This window comes from Antedon mediterranea, chromosome 7, assembly GCF_964355755.1.
Source record: "Antedon mediterranea chromosome 7, ecAntMedi1.1, whole genome shotgun sequence".
Taxonomy (NCBI): Eukaryota; Metazoa; Echinodermata; class Crinoidea; order Comatulida; family Antedonidae; genus Antedon; species Antedon mediterranea.
In genome coordinates, this window is record NC_092676.1 from 23,217,147 (window position 1) to 23,237,518 (window position 20,372).

General features: G+C 33.0%; 1 protein-coding gene across 1 annotated transcript; it reads left to right on the forward strand.

The window, feature by feature from the left end:
- Positions 1-7,446: 7,446 nt before the first annotated feature.
- On the forward strand, positions 7,447-20,265 carry LOC140055367 (NADPH oxidase 2-like). The gene is made up of 14 exons (XM_072100702.1): positions 7,447-7,569; positions 7,996-8,091; positions 9,061-9,180; positions 10,461-10,691; positions 11,166-11,281; positions 12,410-12,490; positions 13,250-13,376; positions 13,550-13,642; positions 14,186-14,320; positions 14,732-14,856; positions 15,428-15,547; positions 16,028-16,220; positions 16,783-16,907; positions 17,822-20,265. Exons 1-14 carry the CDS (start codon positions 7,471-7,473, stop codon positions 17,949-17,951), a joined length of 1,791 nt encoding a protein of 596 aa, XP_071956803.1. The 5' UTR covers positions 7,447-7,470; the 3' UTR covers positions 17,952-20,265.
- The last annotated feature ends 107 nt before the right edge of the window (positions 20,266-20,372 follow it).

The window sequence follows — 20,372 nt, forward strand, 5'->3', positions numbered from 1 at the left end:
GCTTTACATAGTTAGGATTGTATAATGGGTACAGTAATACCATCAAAACGGTCTTTTTCCGCATTCATAATTTGTATTATTGGTGATATTCTGATTTTTAATAGGGTTATTTGAATGTTGGCGGGCATCTTGAATTTGGTCCTTTAAATGTCTTTTGAAAAAATGGCAACATATTTTTTTTCATTCCTTATATTATCAAGATATGAAATAAAGTCAAAGTTTGCTTTTAACAAAAAATATACACGACATTCATATAAACGACATACCAGCCTACACTACTGGTCTTGTTCTCCACGTACTATTCCGACTACGACTACTAGAGCCCATAGTGAAAGTTGTCGGGACTTCACGAAGAGGAAAGAATATACAGGATTATTTAAACATGTTCTACTTAGGCCTAAATATTCATATTTATTCAATTGCATAAAAGGGGAGAGTAGAAGATAGCAATAAACAAAATAAAGTAAAATAATAATAATAATAATCAGATTTCGTTCGATTTTAGATTTCAGATGCCTTGGACATGAGTTCATTACAGATGTATTGTCCCCCTGAAAAATAATGTTTACACTTTTTGTTTTGAATATGCCATATCACATAATAGTTATCCACTTTGACCATAAATTGGATCTAACAAAATTGTGATTTAAGGCAAAAAAATGGTCAAATTGGCTTCCAGATCAATAGATTTTTCGTTGAATTAAACCATTAATTATGTTATGTTAAGTGAAAACATTTTTTTTTTTTCGTTTTTTTTACGGAAGTAATTTGAACTGTTTGAACTACAAAATAACCTATTCAAAGTCTGATTTAATTAATTTTCATTCTTAATGTTTTTGAGAGACAATACATCTTTAATTCATAATAATAATAATAATAATTCATATATTAAATACAGGAGTTGTTTAAGCTTGTGTAGTGTTGGGCTAGATTTGCTTGATATTATTATCTATATATAAATTTACGTAAGGGCAAAATTCGGTAAATCTCGGTTTATTTCTAGAATTTTAACTCGATGGTATATAAAGTTGGTTCATACTTTCGGTACTGATTTTAACCATCTGATGTAACCCTGTTTACTAATTAAATTGAGTTAGGTAATTAGTTATTGACGATTAAAACGAATTTAGGTTCAACGATTTGCCCCAAATAGGGGTGTTTTCCGATCGTGGTATACACTGTCTAATGGATGTCCATCTTGAAAAATACCCGCCACAAAAATACGAGGAGGCTTCGCATTTTCCTATCTCCTCCTACGATAATTATTTTTAATAGCTGAAAACTGGTTGAACAGCTAGGGTACAGCATCATAATGTTGAAGACAGGCCGATTTTCTTAAAAAAATACTATTTTGATAGATTTAATATACGATTATACAAATGTATTGATTTGCGATGAATGGAACATTCCAATCTCTGTTTCACAAAATGTCTATTCCCTCAGGCGTCGTAAAGGCAAGTACAGTACTGTATACTCGAAATTCGATCCATTTTTGTTTTCAATCTGTGCTGCAGAGGTTGGATATAATTTTTTTTAAACGGATAATGAGCTAGCGTTTTCACTCGCCGTGTATTATGTACAAATATTTATTATTGCAGTTAAACCACCCACATCATCACCTTTCCCTCACTGGCATGAGTAGCGTTGTAAAACCAGTAGAGAATAGGCCTACGGTACATCACATGCCCTAAACGCAGAACAACTTTGGTGGGTAGGGTAGGAACCAACTTAAGTATGAATTGGCTCTAAGAAACAATTGAAAACCATTAGGCCTACTAATTAAGTTGAGTTAGATAATTTAATATTTATTGACGATTAAATCGAATTTATGATTTTCCCCGAATAGAGGTGGTTTTCACAAATTGTTTTACATTATATTATAAACATATACACGTCGTAGTGATGTATCGTTACATGTGCTGTACTATTTCAATCGACTAGGACGGTGATAGTTTCAACAAAGTATTACATCGCAATGTTTTACTGTGTTTAGTGGTATATTATTTGTAAAACATGAAAGCAATTAATATTTCATTACTAAATGGATAAAGAATATATTTTAACATTGTTCCTCTTTGCACCCATCCTCTTCCCCATCCCTCAACCCTAATGTTACATACAAAACACAAATTAAGTTTGTTTAAATTTGACTTAAACAATTGGTCTTATTTTGTGACAAGTTTCTCTTTCGGAAGTAATAGGGTGCTAATTTTAGTTGAGTACATAAATCACAGTGTCTATTTATTCGTTCCTGTAAACGACATGTATTATTGTCCTGCGGTACGTACATTTGAAATCGCCAGTTTTTTAACGCTGAAATTATTATGTATTCGAGAACCATCTGTGGGCACGACCTAGATGGTACGCGAGCGAAGCGAGCGTACCATCTAGTAGTTTTAAATTCAAACAGATAATATTAATAGGTTGTTCAATAATCTGTGATTGAACTTATTATAAAACGTTTCTAAAATGTAAAAGTCGACTGATAAATAATTGAATAAACATATTGAATTATTTGAAAAGTCCTAGAGTTGTATTTTGTTTGAAACTAACCCTACATTGTTATTGCAGGTATTAATATCAATATTAACATAATTATATCAATTATTAATTACTATATTAATATCCCAGAGCATGTCCTGTCCCTATTTCATCGTGTATTTTTTTTTTAAACACAGTATTTTTGTAATAATTGATTGCTTAAGCCTTCAAGCTCAGATTTTCAAATGAAGACGCAGCGCAAGCAAGCTGTCCAATGAAAAGCGACAGTGCGAATTATCCATCATTTCATTTCATTTATTTTGTCTCCATAAAAATACAAGAAAACATCACACAAAACCAGGCAGAGACAGGATTCCTAAAAAGCGAACTTAATCACATCGCGTGTGATTGGTCAAATAATTAAAGCTCAGTTCCCACTAGCGACGCAACGTAACGCAACCTACGCAACGTAAGAAAATGCCCTTCCAATAAAAGTGTTTGCCCCCGCCTCCGTGAAATCAAACCAGCGATTTTTGCAGCAATGATGTTGCGTCGTCGGTTCCAACTTGTGATTACGCAATACATAACTTTGCGTCAATACGTCGCTGCGTTACGTTCTAGTGGGAACCACGCTTTAAGCGTGGTTCCCACTAGCGACGCAACGCAAGGACGTAACGCAACGCAAGTGAATTGACCAATCACAAGTGATGGCTTATTCGCTTGTGATTGCTAACTGTCTATAACTTCGCTTGTCATTGGTTAAAACGCTTGCGTTGCGTTTACGTCCTTGCGTTACGTTATATTGGGAACCAAGCTTTACGTTGCGCTTACGTCCTTGCGTCTCTTGTGGGAAATACGCATTAGTATTGCGCATTAATTTTTAAATGTTTAACATTTAACATTAGTTTCAACAGACATGAAGCTGATGCAGTTATCTCATTATTTGTCTCTTAATTTTGCGTTGATTTGTGGTAAAACGTAACATCTGTACAGATTCAAATAATCTTTATTGCAATCATAATATTTATAAAATAAATAGGATTGGATAATTACAATTCATATAAATACAATTGAACTATTACCATAACACACATAAAATTACCTACTACTAAAAACTCACTTTCGATAATGTATAACACTGAATTACACTTAGGCCTATAGTTCTAAAATTAATAGCACATAAATTAAAATGTTTGAAAAGTATTGCACCTGTGTAAAATAATTGAGTACAAGCAGGAAAAATAATACAATATAATATTTAGAAAAATCTAAATAATGGTTCAGGAAATAGCGGGTTAGTTCATGTGCATATAAAAAGGGACGAGATTCAGATTCATTGATAGTTGGCAAATAGACGGTTTCACCACCCGATTTTAACGACAAACCCATTCTTCCAGTGATGGACTTTCAATAACAGGAACAATAGAATATCTTAATAACAGCATAGAGATATTATAGTGCACTATAATATCTCTATAACAGATTCAGCGGACTGGAATAATAGTACCGGTATATCAGCCATATTTTATGTAATACGTACGGTATATTTCTGCTGTTCACAAATGCATTGTCTTGTGTAGGTTGACTATCAGTAATACCTTTGTGTTAGGATTACCATACTTTCAATATTTTTGTAAAGAATTCTTAACAATATTAATGTTATGCACAACTACATCAGACAAATTCAACAATTGTTAAACTTTATAAATAAAAGAAAAAAGGCAGAACGCATTTGCGAAACAGAAAATTATTAGGGACTTTTAGATTTAGCGAACGTGCACACACGGGTGGTAGTCGACTCATGTTCTCGTCGACATATGAACATTTAGATTAAGTTGACATTTACGTGCCGGTGAGTGTGTAGCTTGGGCTTAGATCATTAATTTTCTGAACAAAGGCTGGCGTCCTAGTGATAAGAGCCAGTCCATAACCTGTATCATTAAAAGCTTTATTTAAAATAACCAATACAAAACAATAATTCACAGTTTAGAAATATAATTTGACTGAAATTCACTTTACTACATTCGCAGAAAATCATCGCGAAATTCTCGGCAATGATTTTGGGTAAACTTTTGCAGTGTTATGACGTCATACGTCTACTGGTACTCTACTATTGACAGTTGCAGACATGTATCTATAAGATGACTGTCAATAGTCAGTTAAGATCTACCTAATGACAGTTGCAGACATGTATCTAGATGACTGTCAATAGTCAATTAAGATCTACCTAATGACAGCTGTAGAAATGTATCTAGATGACTGTCAATAGTCAGCTAAGATCTACCTAATGAAAGTTGCAGACTTGTATCTAAATGACTGTCAATAGTCAGTTAAGATCTACCTAATGACAGTTGCAGACTTGTATCTAAATGACTGTCAATAGTCAGTTAAGATCTATCTATTGACAGCTGCAGACTCTTATCTAGATAACTGTCAATAGTCAGTTAAGATCTAGCTAGCGTAATTGTGCATTTTTTTACCATTTTTATTCAGATAAAAACAGTTGTATAGTACAGATTTTTATGATGTATAGGCCTACATAACAAAAGTAAACCTTTTAAAAATATGTTTATATCTTAGACTCGCCGCCGTCTACTGCAGCTTATACAAATCCCGTTTATCCAAACACGGTAAGTTTGTTTTATGTGTTTCATTCGTGGGTATAAACACGAAATAATTAACAATAGCGCTATCCGTAATTCACTGTCTGTAATTTGATTTGGCTACTTTATCGTATAGCGCACATTCCAACAATTAACCAATCATCAATCAGGAAAAAGATCAGTTTTGATATCTTAACTTTATTTGATAACTATAGGCCTATATTTTGTATTTTAGCCTGAGTACCCCCAAGCCGGGCCTGCAGGTTTCGCTAACTGCACCGTCCAGCCCGTACCAGTGACCACAATAACCACTGTGAGAACTAAGCCTAAGACTTACCTCGTTCTATCTATAATTGTCACTTTATTCTGTTGTTTACCATTGGGAGTTATTGGGATTGCCTACGGTATAGAGGTAAGTTTTTATTTTTAAATCAAAAGTCTTTAAAATATACACATTTTAATTTAATGTACAAATCAAATACTTTAAAGAAATCTCTGTGAACTTTGTCGTTTACCAATTTTTGTTGTTTCTTTTAAATAGGCCTACAATTTGCATATAGGCCTATTAAATACAAACATAATCTTGGGTATATGAAAGTAATAATCGATAATGTGTTTACAGACATTTTTGATTGGGTATATCTAACTGTATTTCAATCTTTCGATTTTGTTTTTTAGAGTTCGAGTAAATTTGACAGAGGTGACGATGAAGGCGCCCTGAGATCATCTATTACGGCAAGGAACACGTCGATTGTTGGTCTCGTGTGTGGTTTAACTTTTATTTGTCTTAACGTCATAACACGACTTGTATTGTTTTTTACGTACTATTAAAATATACAGGGTTATTTAATCATTCCATTCTATTTAATATACAATTTTGTTCAAGTGATTAAAAAAAATGGAGAGTATACAAGAAAACAATAAAATCACAATAAAAAGCAATAGACCTACATAATACAATATACAAACACATTTTAAAATACTTAGATAATGTTTATATGACCGTTGTTAATGAGTGAGGTTTTTTTTATGGTATGCATAGTCAATACATTTTAATAGTATTTTTACAGTTTGACGACAATGACTAGACTATTACAGATATTATTTGATAGGCAGAAGTTGCTTCTTTTTAGTAGGGGTTCTTTAGCACGAAATGTTTTGATAAAAGCATCATTAAGCATGCATGTTGTATGGATGGTACTTCAGTTTCAGTTTCAGATTTTATTTCACACAAAATATAACACAATACATACATTTTTCATTTTTTTAAAATATAAATGATAAAAAAATGTGTGTGGACATTGCATTAAGTCATTTGGCTTTAGGTCTGAACCTCCAAATGAAACAAATATATATGTATGTAAAAATAGTAATGACTGAAATAAGCAAGAAAAAATACAATGTATGCACTTATAAAAAAGAAAAGGAAAAAAAACTAAAGTTCATAACTATATGAATTAATAATTGTTTATATATATAATTTTTTTTTTTAAACCTAAAGTATTTAACAATTTAAGATTAAAAGGCATATAGTATTCCATAAATATGGTCCATTAAATAAAAGATGTCCTACGTAATAAAATAGAAAACCTTTCATAAATGATTTTTTTTTTTAATTTGAAGACCATATATTTCGCTCTTGGTTGGGTCCGCCCTTATTTCTTTTATTTCATGTAGGACATGTCTACTAAATTTGTTGCTTTTATCAAAAGTGAACGGTCGACCTTTTATTCGTGCCAAGAACCCTACTCTAATGTTAGGTATTGCTTAATACAAATATATCAGGAGGAATGTTACCGTGTTTCCGTTATCAGACATAGGATGTATGATCAAACTTTAAAAACACATTTGTCTATTCGTTTTAATTGTTATTATTAGGGCCTACTCAGAGTGCAATCATGTACACAAAGGTTGAAAATCTAATTAGGCCTATCTAATATTTTTAATTAGCTTGGTTTGTACGGTTTAGGGACTTTTATTACTTTTTAATTACTTCTATGATGACAATAATTTTACTAAGCTATTAATTATTCTACGGAGCAGAATAGCTCTTTTTGCAGTTGTTATTAATTTAAACTTACAGACAATATAATTTCTCTTTGGACAATGTAACAAATGACGCATATTATATGAAATATTAAAAATACATTACTGTGTTTCAGTTTTCCATTTTTAAAAATTTATTTCAGTGTTTAATTAATTAAATCTCTAAGTCTCTAATGAAAATGTCAAAAGAATGTAGGAGGCGTATAGTACGATATGCCGTGTAATTGGCGTTTCATACCTCTTCTCTTTCCGTCCGTGTTTGTTGATGTGTGACGAGCGGAAATAAACAAAGTTGTCTCAGCTCCGCCTCCTCCTCCCATTTATTACTCATTTAATTAAAATGGAAAACCAAACTTATCAAAATGTTACTGGAAAAAACGAACGTCATGAAACGTTGAAAATAAGATTCATTAAATTTCTAAAGGAGTGGACTCATGTGGTATGCTTGATAAGTGCTATTTTTAAGACCTCTTAGTCTTATACTAAACAGGCTCTGGCCTAGCCTACTACCTAGCCTACTAGGCCAAGCCTCTTCTGCCTAGGCCTAGCTAGGTAGGGCCAGGGGATCCGGGCCAGGCTAGTTGGCCTCCCTCTGTACACTGTAGGCCGCCTACACTAGCTAGTAATAATTCCATTACATCATAATATGTAGGCCTAATTAAATTAGGCCCTATTTGATTGGTTTTGTTATACCAAACAGAATGAGCTCCCAAATAACAATAACATTCTGAAAACTATTTTTTTAGACTACCTAGGCCTAGTAGGCCTAGTATTTAATAAATCTCAAAATAAAGGCTTTTTTTATTATAATACATTTTTTATTATATTAATTTGATTTATTTTACCTCCTTTTTTTTTCATGTAGGTTTTATGGCTTTTAGCAAATCTTATATTTTGGTTAGTGGTTTATTTTGAGTATGAGAATGGCCCAGAATACTACTATATCCGATTATTAGCTGGGGTGAGTATGTTTACTAACAAATATATGTCATTTTAAATGTAAAGAAAAATGTGTGTTTATTCATCGTCGATCGTTATCTCGTCCTAGTGTAAATGGGCTGTAAACTCACTGTCTGTAATTAATTACATTCATACAGCAATATTTTTAATGGTACACGCCCACATTTTGTTATGTGTCAAATAATAGGGCAATTCACCAATTTTTGACACATAACTGTTGATGATATTCAGATTCGATTAGATATCATATGATATAAGTCATTCATACATATAGTACAATGATAATTGTTTTCTTGGCAAAAAACACAAAAAAAACAATAAACATATAATATTTACATTCATGATCAACATGGAACTTAACATGATCAAGCAATATAGAATACAAAAAACCTAATGACCTATCTTTGGAACTCATTGTTGTGTAGTCTAATAGCGCTAAGTAAGAATGAAAAGTTATGTCTATTTGTTTTAACTGGAATAGATTGACACTATAGTTTATACAATTAGTAAACCAATTTTGTTTACAGTTAGATACAGGCCCACTGTAATACAGGCCCTACTGTAATACAGGCCCACTGTAATACAGGCCCTACTGTAATACAGGCCCACTGTAATACAGGCCCACTGTAATACAGGCCCACTGTAATACAGGCCCACTGTAATACAGGCCCACTGTAATACAGGCCCACTGTAATACAGGCCCTACTGTAATACAGGCCCACTGTAATACAGGTCCACTGTAATACAGGACCACTGTAATTTCTACATGAAGTTTACAAAGAAAAAAACCCAGACTAATTAGGCAATAAGTGTATCTTCACTACCTAACAAATACTTATATATTTTAACATCTTACCTTCCACAGTACAATTGTTGAGAATGCATCTACAGAAAAGATAGAGATTTTATAATTAATACTCCAACTTCAGGCTTTTCTTTTACTTCTACTGTATACTTTATTTTTCAACAGAAGTCACTGCCATTTGCAAAAGCCTGCGCCGCCTGTCTGAATCTCAACAGTATGCTGATTATCTTTCCTGTTTGTAGAAATCTTATTTCTTTTTTCAGAGGATCCGTAAACACCCAAGCAGTAAGTACTGTATAAAAAATGAGAAAAATACAAAATGAGAAACAGCTTCCCCCCCACCCCAAAGTTTACAATGCATCTAATCAAGGCAATCTAATAACAGGATGTTGAGCTCTGGAGATCAAAGGGATTATCTGTGGCTGCGACACTATCAGTTCCACGCCACTTAACACCGTTAATAAAAGACAGGATTTTCCACTGAGAATATGTACTGTACATAGTAAAGTTCTGTTGATATTTGTTGCAGCCAGACATAAGATCAAAGGACTGTTACGAGTTCCTGTTGTTAGATTGCTTTGGTCTGCATCTAATCATGACATATACGATTCAACAAAATCTGTATGCATGTTATTTTGTTCAAAAAGATGCAAGCTTAATGGTGATCCTGAATTATTTTTACGTAATAATTAATTTGTTACCACTATTAGCTTTGTCACATTATTAATAACAATGGCCCAAAAATATGATGGTGACACAATGCAGCAATATTGATAATCCATAATTCATATGTATTATCATTATTTATTATTTATTTATTTATTTATTTATTCGGTATAATAAAATACATCCAATTACAAAACGACAGTCAAGGACTGAAATAAATTGCATTACAAATATATAAAAATAGGATAAAATAGCTATACAAAAATATAACCATCCTATTAAAATTGAATATTGTACCATGCATTAAGAAAACAGACATGAATAAAAAACATCAAAACATGCACTTCTTAAATATCTTACAATACTGGGGTACCAGTAATTAAGTAATTTTAACAAGGAACCAAACAAGGCCCATTGAAAAACGAAACAAAGCTAATGGTTTAATTACAATAATACCATTGCGTATGATACCATGAAATACTTCAGTGCATCAGCTATGCTTTTTATTTTCCAAAATTAGTTTAACTATAATTAGTAATTGGGCAAATAAAACACACAAACGTACAACATAATATTTAAAAGCACAGAGAACTGGGTTTCTAGATTTAAAAGTCTGATCTTTTTGACAACTCTATGAGTAAATACTGCTGATTCAGTTATGTTAAATTTGGTAATGGCTTATTTCCAAGTTATGTATTACATTGTGTAAAGCTCTGTCTACACTATCAAACTAGTTTGATGTGATTTGTCCAAACATGATAGGGATATGCCTAAATATGGTACTGATATAACATCATCATGTTCATGTATGGGCACATCACATTTTGTTGTCACATAAAATTTGATAGTGTAGTCACTTTAGGTGGAAATTACTAATTTTGTTGTTTTTCTCTACACAGTGCTGTAAAAGAAGTGTACGACGTCTGCTCGACAAGAATTTGGTTTTCCACAAGACGTTAGCTTACGTCATTGTTCTTTTTACTCTTGGGCACATAAATGCACACTATTTTAATTTTCAACATTTATACAATGCAAAAGTATACCCAGAAAGTGAAATTGAGAGGACACTTAGTTCCCTATCGTATGGACAACCTGATACATGGGTTAATCCTGTGCAAGGGGCAACCAAGGTATTTTAATATTACTGTATGACTTGTTGATCTGGGTAGGAAATTAAGGGGTTGTGTTACACTCTGGTTGCATTAGCAATGGAGCATGGAAATATAGAGTAATTGTGGTACATGTGTACCTTGTACTTGTGTAATATGGTGGTATACAGTATTAGAACCCCTATTAAGAGGACAAAATCCTGTAAAGTGTCCCTTTAATAGAGTTGTCCCCTCAACAGGAGTTGGCCGTAGTGTTAAAACATAGTGCACCTTGTTTGTTTAACCAGAAAGTGTCCCTTTAATAGGAGTGTCCCCTCAATAGGAGTTAGCGTTAAAACATAATAGTGCATCCAAACATCCAAGCTCTAACCCGGCCCAACGTTGCTTAACTTCGGTAATCTGACGAGAACCGGTGTTTCAATGTGGTAATGATGAAGATTATTATTATTATATAATAATTATAGTATAAATGATGATTATTATTATTATTTCCAGACGGGTTATGGCCTTGGTGTTATTCAGCAAGTCCTTACCCGTGTGGCTGGATGGACTGGTGTTTTCATCACGATAGCATTGCTACTTATGTTCACCTCCGCAACTGAATTCATCAGGTTTCTATCTTTTTTGTGTCAGTAATTTTGTAACATTAATGCATCAATTGAGACGCCAAATTTGTTCACAAGATAAATACTTTTATTTTTTCCGCTCATTAAACAAACAGTGATGTTGTGTAATTTAAAAGTGAAAAGAGAAAAAAAAAGTTATAATAATAATAGTAATTATAGTAATAATAACTATGAAACCAAAAACCAAAACATCATTTTTGAAAGACAAACAAAAACATTACATTTGATTAATTATTAATTCTCTTTAAAAAAAACCCAAAAATTAGCGAAACAACCTGCTTGACAGTTTCGCTGTCGGATCGGCAGAAAAAATGACAAATATGTCATTAAACAGATTGACCTCTAGAGGTCCAATTCTGTCTAATGACCGTTATCGCTAATCTTTTTTTTTTTGAAAAAATTTAATCATTCATGAAAATTAGATGAACATTTTTGATAACATTACATTTGTTAACAGAAACTTTCTCCACTAATTTTATGAGACAACCTATGTATAATTAATTTTTTTTTGTGTCAATCATTTTGTAAAAATGCATCTTGTCGCCAAATTTGTTCATAAGATAAATTCTGTTATTTTTACTGCTCATTAAAACAAACGGGGATATTGTATAACTTGTATAAAGTGAAAAGAGAAAAAAAAAAGTTATAATAACTATGAAACCAAAAACCAAACAACATTTTTGTAAGAGAAATAGAAACACGAATAGTCTTCTGAAAATTTATTTTGGCACGGAATACACTTTTCCAAACTTTCCCCAACTTTCCCCACTAATTTTACACACCAGGAATTTTCCAAAATGTTAATATTTGTATTAACAAAGTTTAATTAACCGAAATAATGTGCTCATACACATTGTTGAGATGTTCTTGAGTTAATAGTACTTTATTTGTACTAACAAAGTTTAATTAACCGAAATAATGTACTCGTACACATTGTTGAGATGTTCTTGAGTTAATATTACTTTATTTGTACTAACTAAGTTTAATTAACCGAAATAATGTAGTCGTACACATTGTTGAGATGTTCTTGAGTTAATAGTACTTCCTAAGTTTAATTTTATATTGTTAAAATGATTGAGTGACTTATTAAATTTAAAATGTCTTTTGTTTCAGGCGGTCATACTTTGAAACCTTTTGGTTCACACACCACTTATTTGTAGTCTATTATGCGTTTTTAATTGCCCATGGATCTGAGTAAGTTACTAAAGTGTGGTATCTATAGTATTAATAATTCAATAATTATTATACAATAAAAAGGTATATTTACTGTATTGTAAATTTTTATCACTTTATCCACTTTTATTTCATTCTAATTTAAAGGCTTTTATCCAATTTTATTATTATGATTATTAAAAGTAGTTGAATATGTCCCCTGCCCCCATTCTCCACAATGCCCAACCCCCATCCTGGATCACTGTATTATGATTTACTGTAAGATTATTTGATTATTTTCTCACTGGCGAATGAGTGGCCAGACCGAATGAGTGGCCAGACCGAATGAGTGGCCAGACCAAGTGAGTGGCCAGAGCGAGTGAATTGCCAGAGCGAGTGAGTGGCCAAGCGGTTAAGACAGAGGAACCGTAATACCTTGCCATATTAACATCGGCAAGGCTTCAAGCCTCACTCGTTCCATTGTTCTGATGGTAGAACGAGTCTTCTCGGATAAACACTATGAACTGTGGGTCCAGTGTACACATCTGGCTCATGTGCACTTTAAAGAACCTAGTACATCTTTCGAGACGAGTAGGTGTAATACTGTATACACACACAGCCACTTCATTACTCATCAAGAAGGCCCCTTGATTGTCAGCATACGCTTAGGTTCACCTTCTATAAATAAGGTGAAAAAACACATTTTGCAATCTCAATTTTTACCTACACGGCTCCTTTTGTTACAAGACCTAATATTTTTCTTATAAACATCCTGTAAGCGCATCCGTTGTTTTTTTGCAGAGGAATTATACGTTATCAAACAAACGTTGACGAACACGATCCAACATTCTGTGCGGATTATCCTGGTAGTTGGCCGGAAATGAAGGAATGTAAAACGGAACCATTGTTTTCCGGTGGTGAATCAACGGTACTGTATCTATCCAAACTAACAGCTTAAATAAAATTATTTTTAAGTGCTATTAGTTGGGAACGTCACTTGAATTGGACTTTTTTTGTTTTTTATAATATAAATTTTACTTTTTATTGGTTTGGAACTTGATTGATAACTTGATTACTTTGTACTCTCTTGTTTTCTTTCAGAGCTGGAAATGGGTGATTGCACCATTAATAATCTATTTTATAGAGAGAATTGTCAGGTTTTATCGTAGCATACAGACAGTCACGATAACAAAAGTAAGACAATTATAAATCAAATATTAATCAAACAGTGGCCTGATTTCCCTAGTTTAGGAAACCTAAGTGGCCCTCCCAGTTCCAACGCTGGAGGCCTCGGATGTTTCTGGCCTTTTCAGCATATTTTAATGCCTGGGCACTGCTCATGGGCCCCTATAAGCTCTGGGTTTCTGTGTTTAGCTATTGGGCGCTCATAGCCGTTACACCACTGATAACAAACCATAACAAACAAGTAATTCGCATTGGGAGTCGCTAGAATACTGGCCACCTGTCGTTCATGCATCTACTAAAAGCACAGAGCTTGAACTGATGCCTAGGGTTAGAATCAAGCCGAAAGAAGCAGCACCCTATGATTATTAAATTATTAAATATTATCCAGAACAATGTGGTTGCCGGAACTACAGTATTTTATGTTATTCATTGATTAATGTGTAATTGAGTAAACAATTGAAAAGAATTAGTTCCCACATTTGTCCGTCCTTATTCAATTTGGTTTCCAGTGTAAACACTGATCATAATAATAATCAATTGTTATTATTCTAGGTTATTGTACACCCGTCCCAGGTCATTGAACTACAAATGAAAAAGCCTGGGTTTGCTATGTTGCCTGGCCAGTACATATTTATTAAGTGTCCAAAGTTGTCCAACTTGCAATGGCATCCATTTACGCTGACATCCGTGAGTAATTCTGTTTAAAAAAATTTTTTTTTTCTTTTAAACCATATATTTAGTCGTATCATAATCTAATATACAGTACTACATGCCTACAATATTCTTATTATCCATAATTTATTCAGTGGATTTATGTTTTCTTTAGTGTCAAATTATTTATGGAAGCTTACCCACCCCATATCTTTTGTATATATTTGTGTTATGCTGTTTATAGTTAATTAAAATTTAAAATTAAATCATAATTAGTTTCAAAACTCCCAATTTTACATTTGGCAAATAAACGTGAGAAATGAATAACTATCAATCATATTATCAACAGCCACAAATGGAGTCAATTTGGTTTAAAATCAATATAAATATATTTACAATAACTGTACTTCCAAACTTTGTCATTATGTAATGTGTTTTTTTTTGCAGTCACCAGATGAAGATTTTTTTAGTGTTCACATTCGTACTGTAGGAGACTGGACCCAAGCTCTTGCAAAAGCCTGTGGTGCCAACAGTGAGGACGAGATATATATGATGCCATCAAAACTACCCAAGTACGTACAGTATTCACACTAGCTATTTGAAACTGTGTAGAGATGTTGATTATTGAATCTAAAATAACCAGAACTAATACCCTTTTCACACCTGCATAAATTGTTACAACGTGTTAAAAATTGTAACCAGTTTTGATCTCCTGATTTATTACACGTTACACATATGTGAACCGCAAGAAATCTCGGGAGAAAGCATACAGTAGTTGATTACAGCGCCATGAGCAATGGATGTTGGAATGGCGCTATATAAATCGAACGATTGATTGATTGATACTATGATTGGTCAGTTTATTACCAGGGCAATACACGTGCACCCAGGAACAACTTGAGACATCTCAGAACAAAAAAACAGGCCTCTCATAGGTGACGGTGTTTTTCACATAAAATTGTCTTCACACCATGCAAACCTGGTTACAACTTTGTTACCTTTTGAAGGTGTGAAAAGGGTATAAGTGTGGTTAAACTAGAATAAAATAATCTCAATATTTTGCATGACTTCAAAGCAATTTAAAGTTTAGAAAGCGTGGCATAATTTTCATTCTGCATATTGCAATCTGTGTTATCTTTACAGAATTGCAGTTGATGGACCATTTGGAACTGCAAGTATCGACATATTCAAATACCAAGTTGGTATGTGTGTGGCAGCCGGTATTGGTGTAACACCATTTGCTTCAATTTTAAAGTCAATATGGTGAGCCTATTAAAAAATGTGATCTTTTTTGCTAATACCTGTAGTTCGATAACATTAGTTCTACCAAACAGATGGTTAAAAATGATGTGAATTTGTAGCCTATTTGGGTTTTTTTTTTTTCATTTAAATTGCAATAAAGCTAACTAGATAATTTTATTTTATGTATTTAGTCACATGTGACCTGTTAGGTGGTAATTCCAGGGATACAGGGGCTATTTTGTGAACCAGGGTAACCCCCTAATCGTCTCTAATAATGAACTGGGTTCTTTAAAGTACACACAAACACACTGTGTACACAGGACCTACAGTTTATAGCCCTTATCCAAGAAGACTTGTTCCACCACCAAAACTGGGAGCGAGTCAGCCTAAAACCTTTGCCAATATGGTTTTCTCTTTTGGTATAGTTAATGTGCCTTAACCGCTCAGCCATTTGACTCACTCAGTATTTATTACCTAATTTAATGAATTACTTATTTTCAGGTACCGATTACTAAACAATTCAGAAGATTTGAAACTTAAGAAAGTATATTTCTTTTGGATTTGTCCGGATACAAACGCATTTGAATGGTTCTCGGAGTTACTTGAACGATTTGAAAGCGATATGATTGAGAAAGGTCACGCAAACTTCTTAAATTATAATATTTATTTGACAAGAGGTTGGAGTTCGAAGCAGGTATGTTTATTTATATTAATATCTGTATATACTAATATTAATACCGAGTTGAAACACAGGTTCTCGTCAGATTACCAAAGTAAGCAACGTTGAGCCCAGTTGCTTTCTGGAAGGGAGACCATCTGGGAAAGCGCGTCAGGTGCTGTATATACCAGAGAGTGATGGTATAATGATAATATCGGACTAGCATGTGATAGGCATGGGTTAAAGCCTATCTGTACCATACTGATTGTATCCTTAGGCAAGATTTTTTATTCTCATTGGATGGGATGTAAAGCCGTTGGTCCTGTGTATATGTTGCATGTTAAAGTAATGGTACACTATTCTAAAAAGAGTTGGAGATAGTCTCTTGGTGTGGTTACAAGCTTTTTTGCAGGTGTGAAAAGGGTATTAGAGTGAGAATTTTCACTCCCAACACAAGTGTCTTTAAAGGAAGGTACAGTAACTCCAAATAAAGAGAGATAAAGAGAGAATTTGGCATTTTGATCTATTTAATCATTTTCAAGAATCTGAATATAGAACATAGTATAATACAATTATATATAACTTTTTCTTTTTTTAGGCTAAAAATATTTATTTATTAGAAAATGAAAACACAGATGCAATTACAGGATTAAGACAAAAGACACACTATGGTCGTCCCAAATGGACGAGTATTTTTCCGGAGATTGCCAATGAAAACCAAGGGTAAGTTTTTTTACTTTTTATAAAAAATAGGCACCATCTTCGCTGCTTCTGGATATTGCCATTTTTAAAATGTTTTATTTTTTATGTTGTTTTTTAATCTGTTATATACTATAGAAGTTCAAACACACATTTATCTTTATATTACTTACCATTTAAAGATATATTGTTTCCCTAAAAAAAAATTTTTTTTTAATATTCCATTTTAATTCCAAACCTGGGCAGATGAAGCTCGTTAGCCGTGATTACGGCAATTCTTCTAGGAGAAGGACACTCTGACATAACACCTACGACCCAAGGACCTCGCTGTCACCGTCTCAGTTTTTCTAGGCTATGGCAGATGAACCCTGGGTTTAAAGGAGTGCACTGCGCACACTGTACTCCACTTTAAAACCCCATTGCGCAGGCGTGAAGGACAAGTCACCGTCCTATATTTTATATATATTTAAAAGAAAAAAGAGAAAAAACCAAAATGCTGAACCACAACCACAAGAGTTGCACCCGACATTCCTCTGCAGCCATTGTGGACGGACATGCCTTTCTCGCATCGGACTTGTAAGCCACAAACGAGCCTGTGACAGACATGGACAAACCCCTTCATAAAATCTTCGTTCGCGAAGCAAAGCCAAGAAGAAGAAATAGTTATTAACTTTAAAAAAATTGGATTAATAAAAAATTATTTACCTGAAAAAATAGAAAAGAGTCAAATTGTTGCTTTTTGGTTAAATGTAACAGTTTATTTTGTCTTTTTATAAGCAAAACCATTGTTTTTATATTTGTTATGATAACTTTGTTAAAACTACAAAATAATCTAAAGTCAGATTTTTTTGGGAAAAATACATCTTTAAACATTTAAATGTATCCTTATAATCAGCGAATTAATATTTTTAGTATTATTATTTTATTTATTTTCATAGGATTGACACAGGTGTATTTTACTGTGGTCCAAGTGGCTTGTCGGAAATTCTACATCGTAACTGTGAACTACACTCCACCATTTCTCGTGAGGCTGGTTGTCGATTTTTTTACAATAAAGAAAACTTTTAATTTCCATTTTTTAAACAATCAATTTAAACTGTCTTTTTCAAAAAATGTTAATGGCAACACATTGTAGTAATTCAAATTATATATTTTTACATAGTAGATAAGCATATTGTATTAAAAATAACATAATGTTATACTTAAGGATTAAGTAAAGTACAATTTTTGAAGTTAGGTCTTTAAAAACAAATTTGAAAAACCCAAATTAGGATTTCATTCAATTTTTAGATAATTAAAGACCCCTTCCCTGCAATTTTGGAAGTTTTTTGGAAAATAATACATATATATCACTTTAAAAACATTAAACCATGTCATTCCTTGTCTTAAACGTCCGTTTTATGGTAAATTATGATAAAAAGTGAGAAACAATGCACTACCTAAGTAGCTCGCGGCGATCGACCTCTCGTGGACGGTCTTAGGCCTAGCCTAGCTAGGCTTAGTTTTGTAGGCCTAGCTGGTAAACATCGGTAACGTACGAACATCGTACGCGAGCTATATACCTAGCCTGACGTTGTATAGTTGCTGCATTAATTGTCTTTCTATTTTTGCCAGACTCCGTTGATACAAATTGGGGAAAACCCGATATTTTCGCTGAAAAGTTAGGAGTCTTCCATTTGTTTTGGCTTCACGATCGATCGAAAAGTGGGCGAATTACAGGTGAAAAACAAAAATATCAATCCGCGCGCAATGCATTTTGGGATTTATAGCGGGCCGCTAATATTATTAGAATCGGCTTATTTTTCACATTTTTAACCGTTTAAAGACGAAAAAAGTTATCGCAATAGGACCATATAGTATTATTTTTACATTAAATATAGTTTGTGATCTTAAATTAGATCTAAAAAACGTAGGGAATGGGGCTTTAAATAAGAATATTTGATAAAATCTGACACAGTTTTATACTTGCAAGAATCGAGTACATTACATGCTGATAATGTTTTATATATAAGTTTCAAATCAAAAAGCCATCCAAATAAAGATTCCGTTCAGTGTCTGAATACCCTGATAAACAATTCAATTTCAATACTTAATTTTATTTGAAAATCTTAAGACAGACCAAAACCAAACCAAATGCCTATCTAGGAAGAAGACATTTTGCACTTTTATATATTTATTATTTAAGGTTTAGATACCAAGGTTTAAGTAAGTCTCTGTCTCTGATTATAGTACAACCCCTCCTTTGAGACATCCCTATTAAGGAGACACTTTATCTCAAAATGAGGGGCAATATGTTTCAACACTACATCCCTTACTCAGAGGACAATTTCAATGTTTTGGTTAGTGTACCCTATTCAGGGCACACCCCTATTAAGGGCACGATTTGTTGGGTCCCAAAGGTCTCACCTTATTACTACTGTATAATACAATATTCTTGTTATAAACACAAAAACTTTCACTTAAATTCTGTGCTATTACATCCAAAGAAACTGTTTTGTATTTAAATGTTGATTAGATGTAAAATGTATGTTTTCTCTGTATGTAATACTTTGTCTTTTTCATCCATTTTAATACTATTATTACAAATCAAAATAAAAGTGTGCTTGCTTGTCCAAAACATTTCCAAATATACTAACATTTCTGCACAAGTTGTAGTTTATATATAGTTTGTGATTGTAATAAATTACCATTCCTTATTGAACATTCTAAGAGTTCGTGACAGTGATGAAGTAATTTAAAGTAGCTGTTTTTATTATTAGTATGCTGCCGACTTGATTTCCCAGTAAAATCCATGGCAGAGCTCATCCCTACTAGAACCAATCATGGATTCAATTCATTGTACACCCTCTGCACTCCTTCGAACCATATACCCTACACTCCCAGCAACTATGCCCCTAGTGACACTCCTGCCAACCACACCTTTTGCACTCCTACCAACCACACCCTCTGCACTCCTGCCAACCACATACCCTACACTCCTGGCATAATTCCCCCTAGTGACACTCCTACCAACCACACCTGCACTCCTGTCAACAAGCACTCCTGCCGACCAAGCCCTTTACACTCCTGTCGACCAATCCCCCACCCGTATTTAACCAAATAGTTTTGATTGGCAGTTTAAACCTATTAGATATTTTTTATGTTGTTTTATGTTATTCTCATTATACTAAACATTCCAATATAATTCATTCCTTGTATTTATTGTACTAATAACACAAGTATGTAATCATATTAGCAAATTAAGTATTGTTGTACATTTATCAACTTCCTATGTATAGTCTTAATTAAATGCACAATATTTGACTTTTTTTAAACACATTTAGTTACTTATTATTTGAACTATTTAATTGCAATATACAGTTTTTTTTAAATTAGGGCACAATGTTTTTCAAAATAAATTCAGAAGTAAACAACTAAACTATATTCATCTTGATTTTATGATATTTGAACTATATTTTCTACAAAATAAAGTTTTTAATAAAATCTGAT

Coding starts and splice junctions, on each gene's coding strand:
- LOC140055367 (XM_072100702.1), top strand. CDS start 7,471: ATGGAAAACCAAACTTATCAAAATGTTACTGGAAAAAACGAACGTCAT. Junction 13,643..14,185: donor AGACAGTCACGATAACAAAA/GTAAGACAATTA, acceptor TTATTATTCTAG/GTTATTGTACACCCGTCCCA. Junction 16,908..17,821: donor ATTGCCAATGAAAACCAAGG/GTAAGTTTTTTT, acceptor TTATTTTCATAG/GATTGACACAGGTGTATTTT.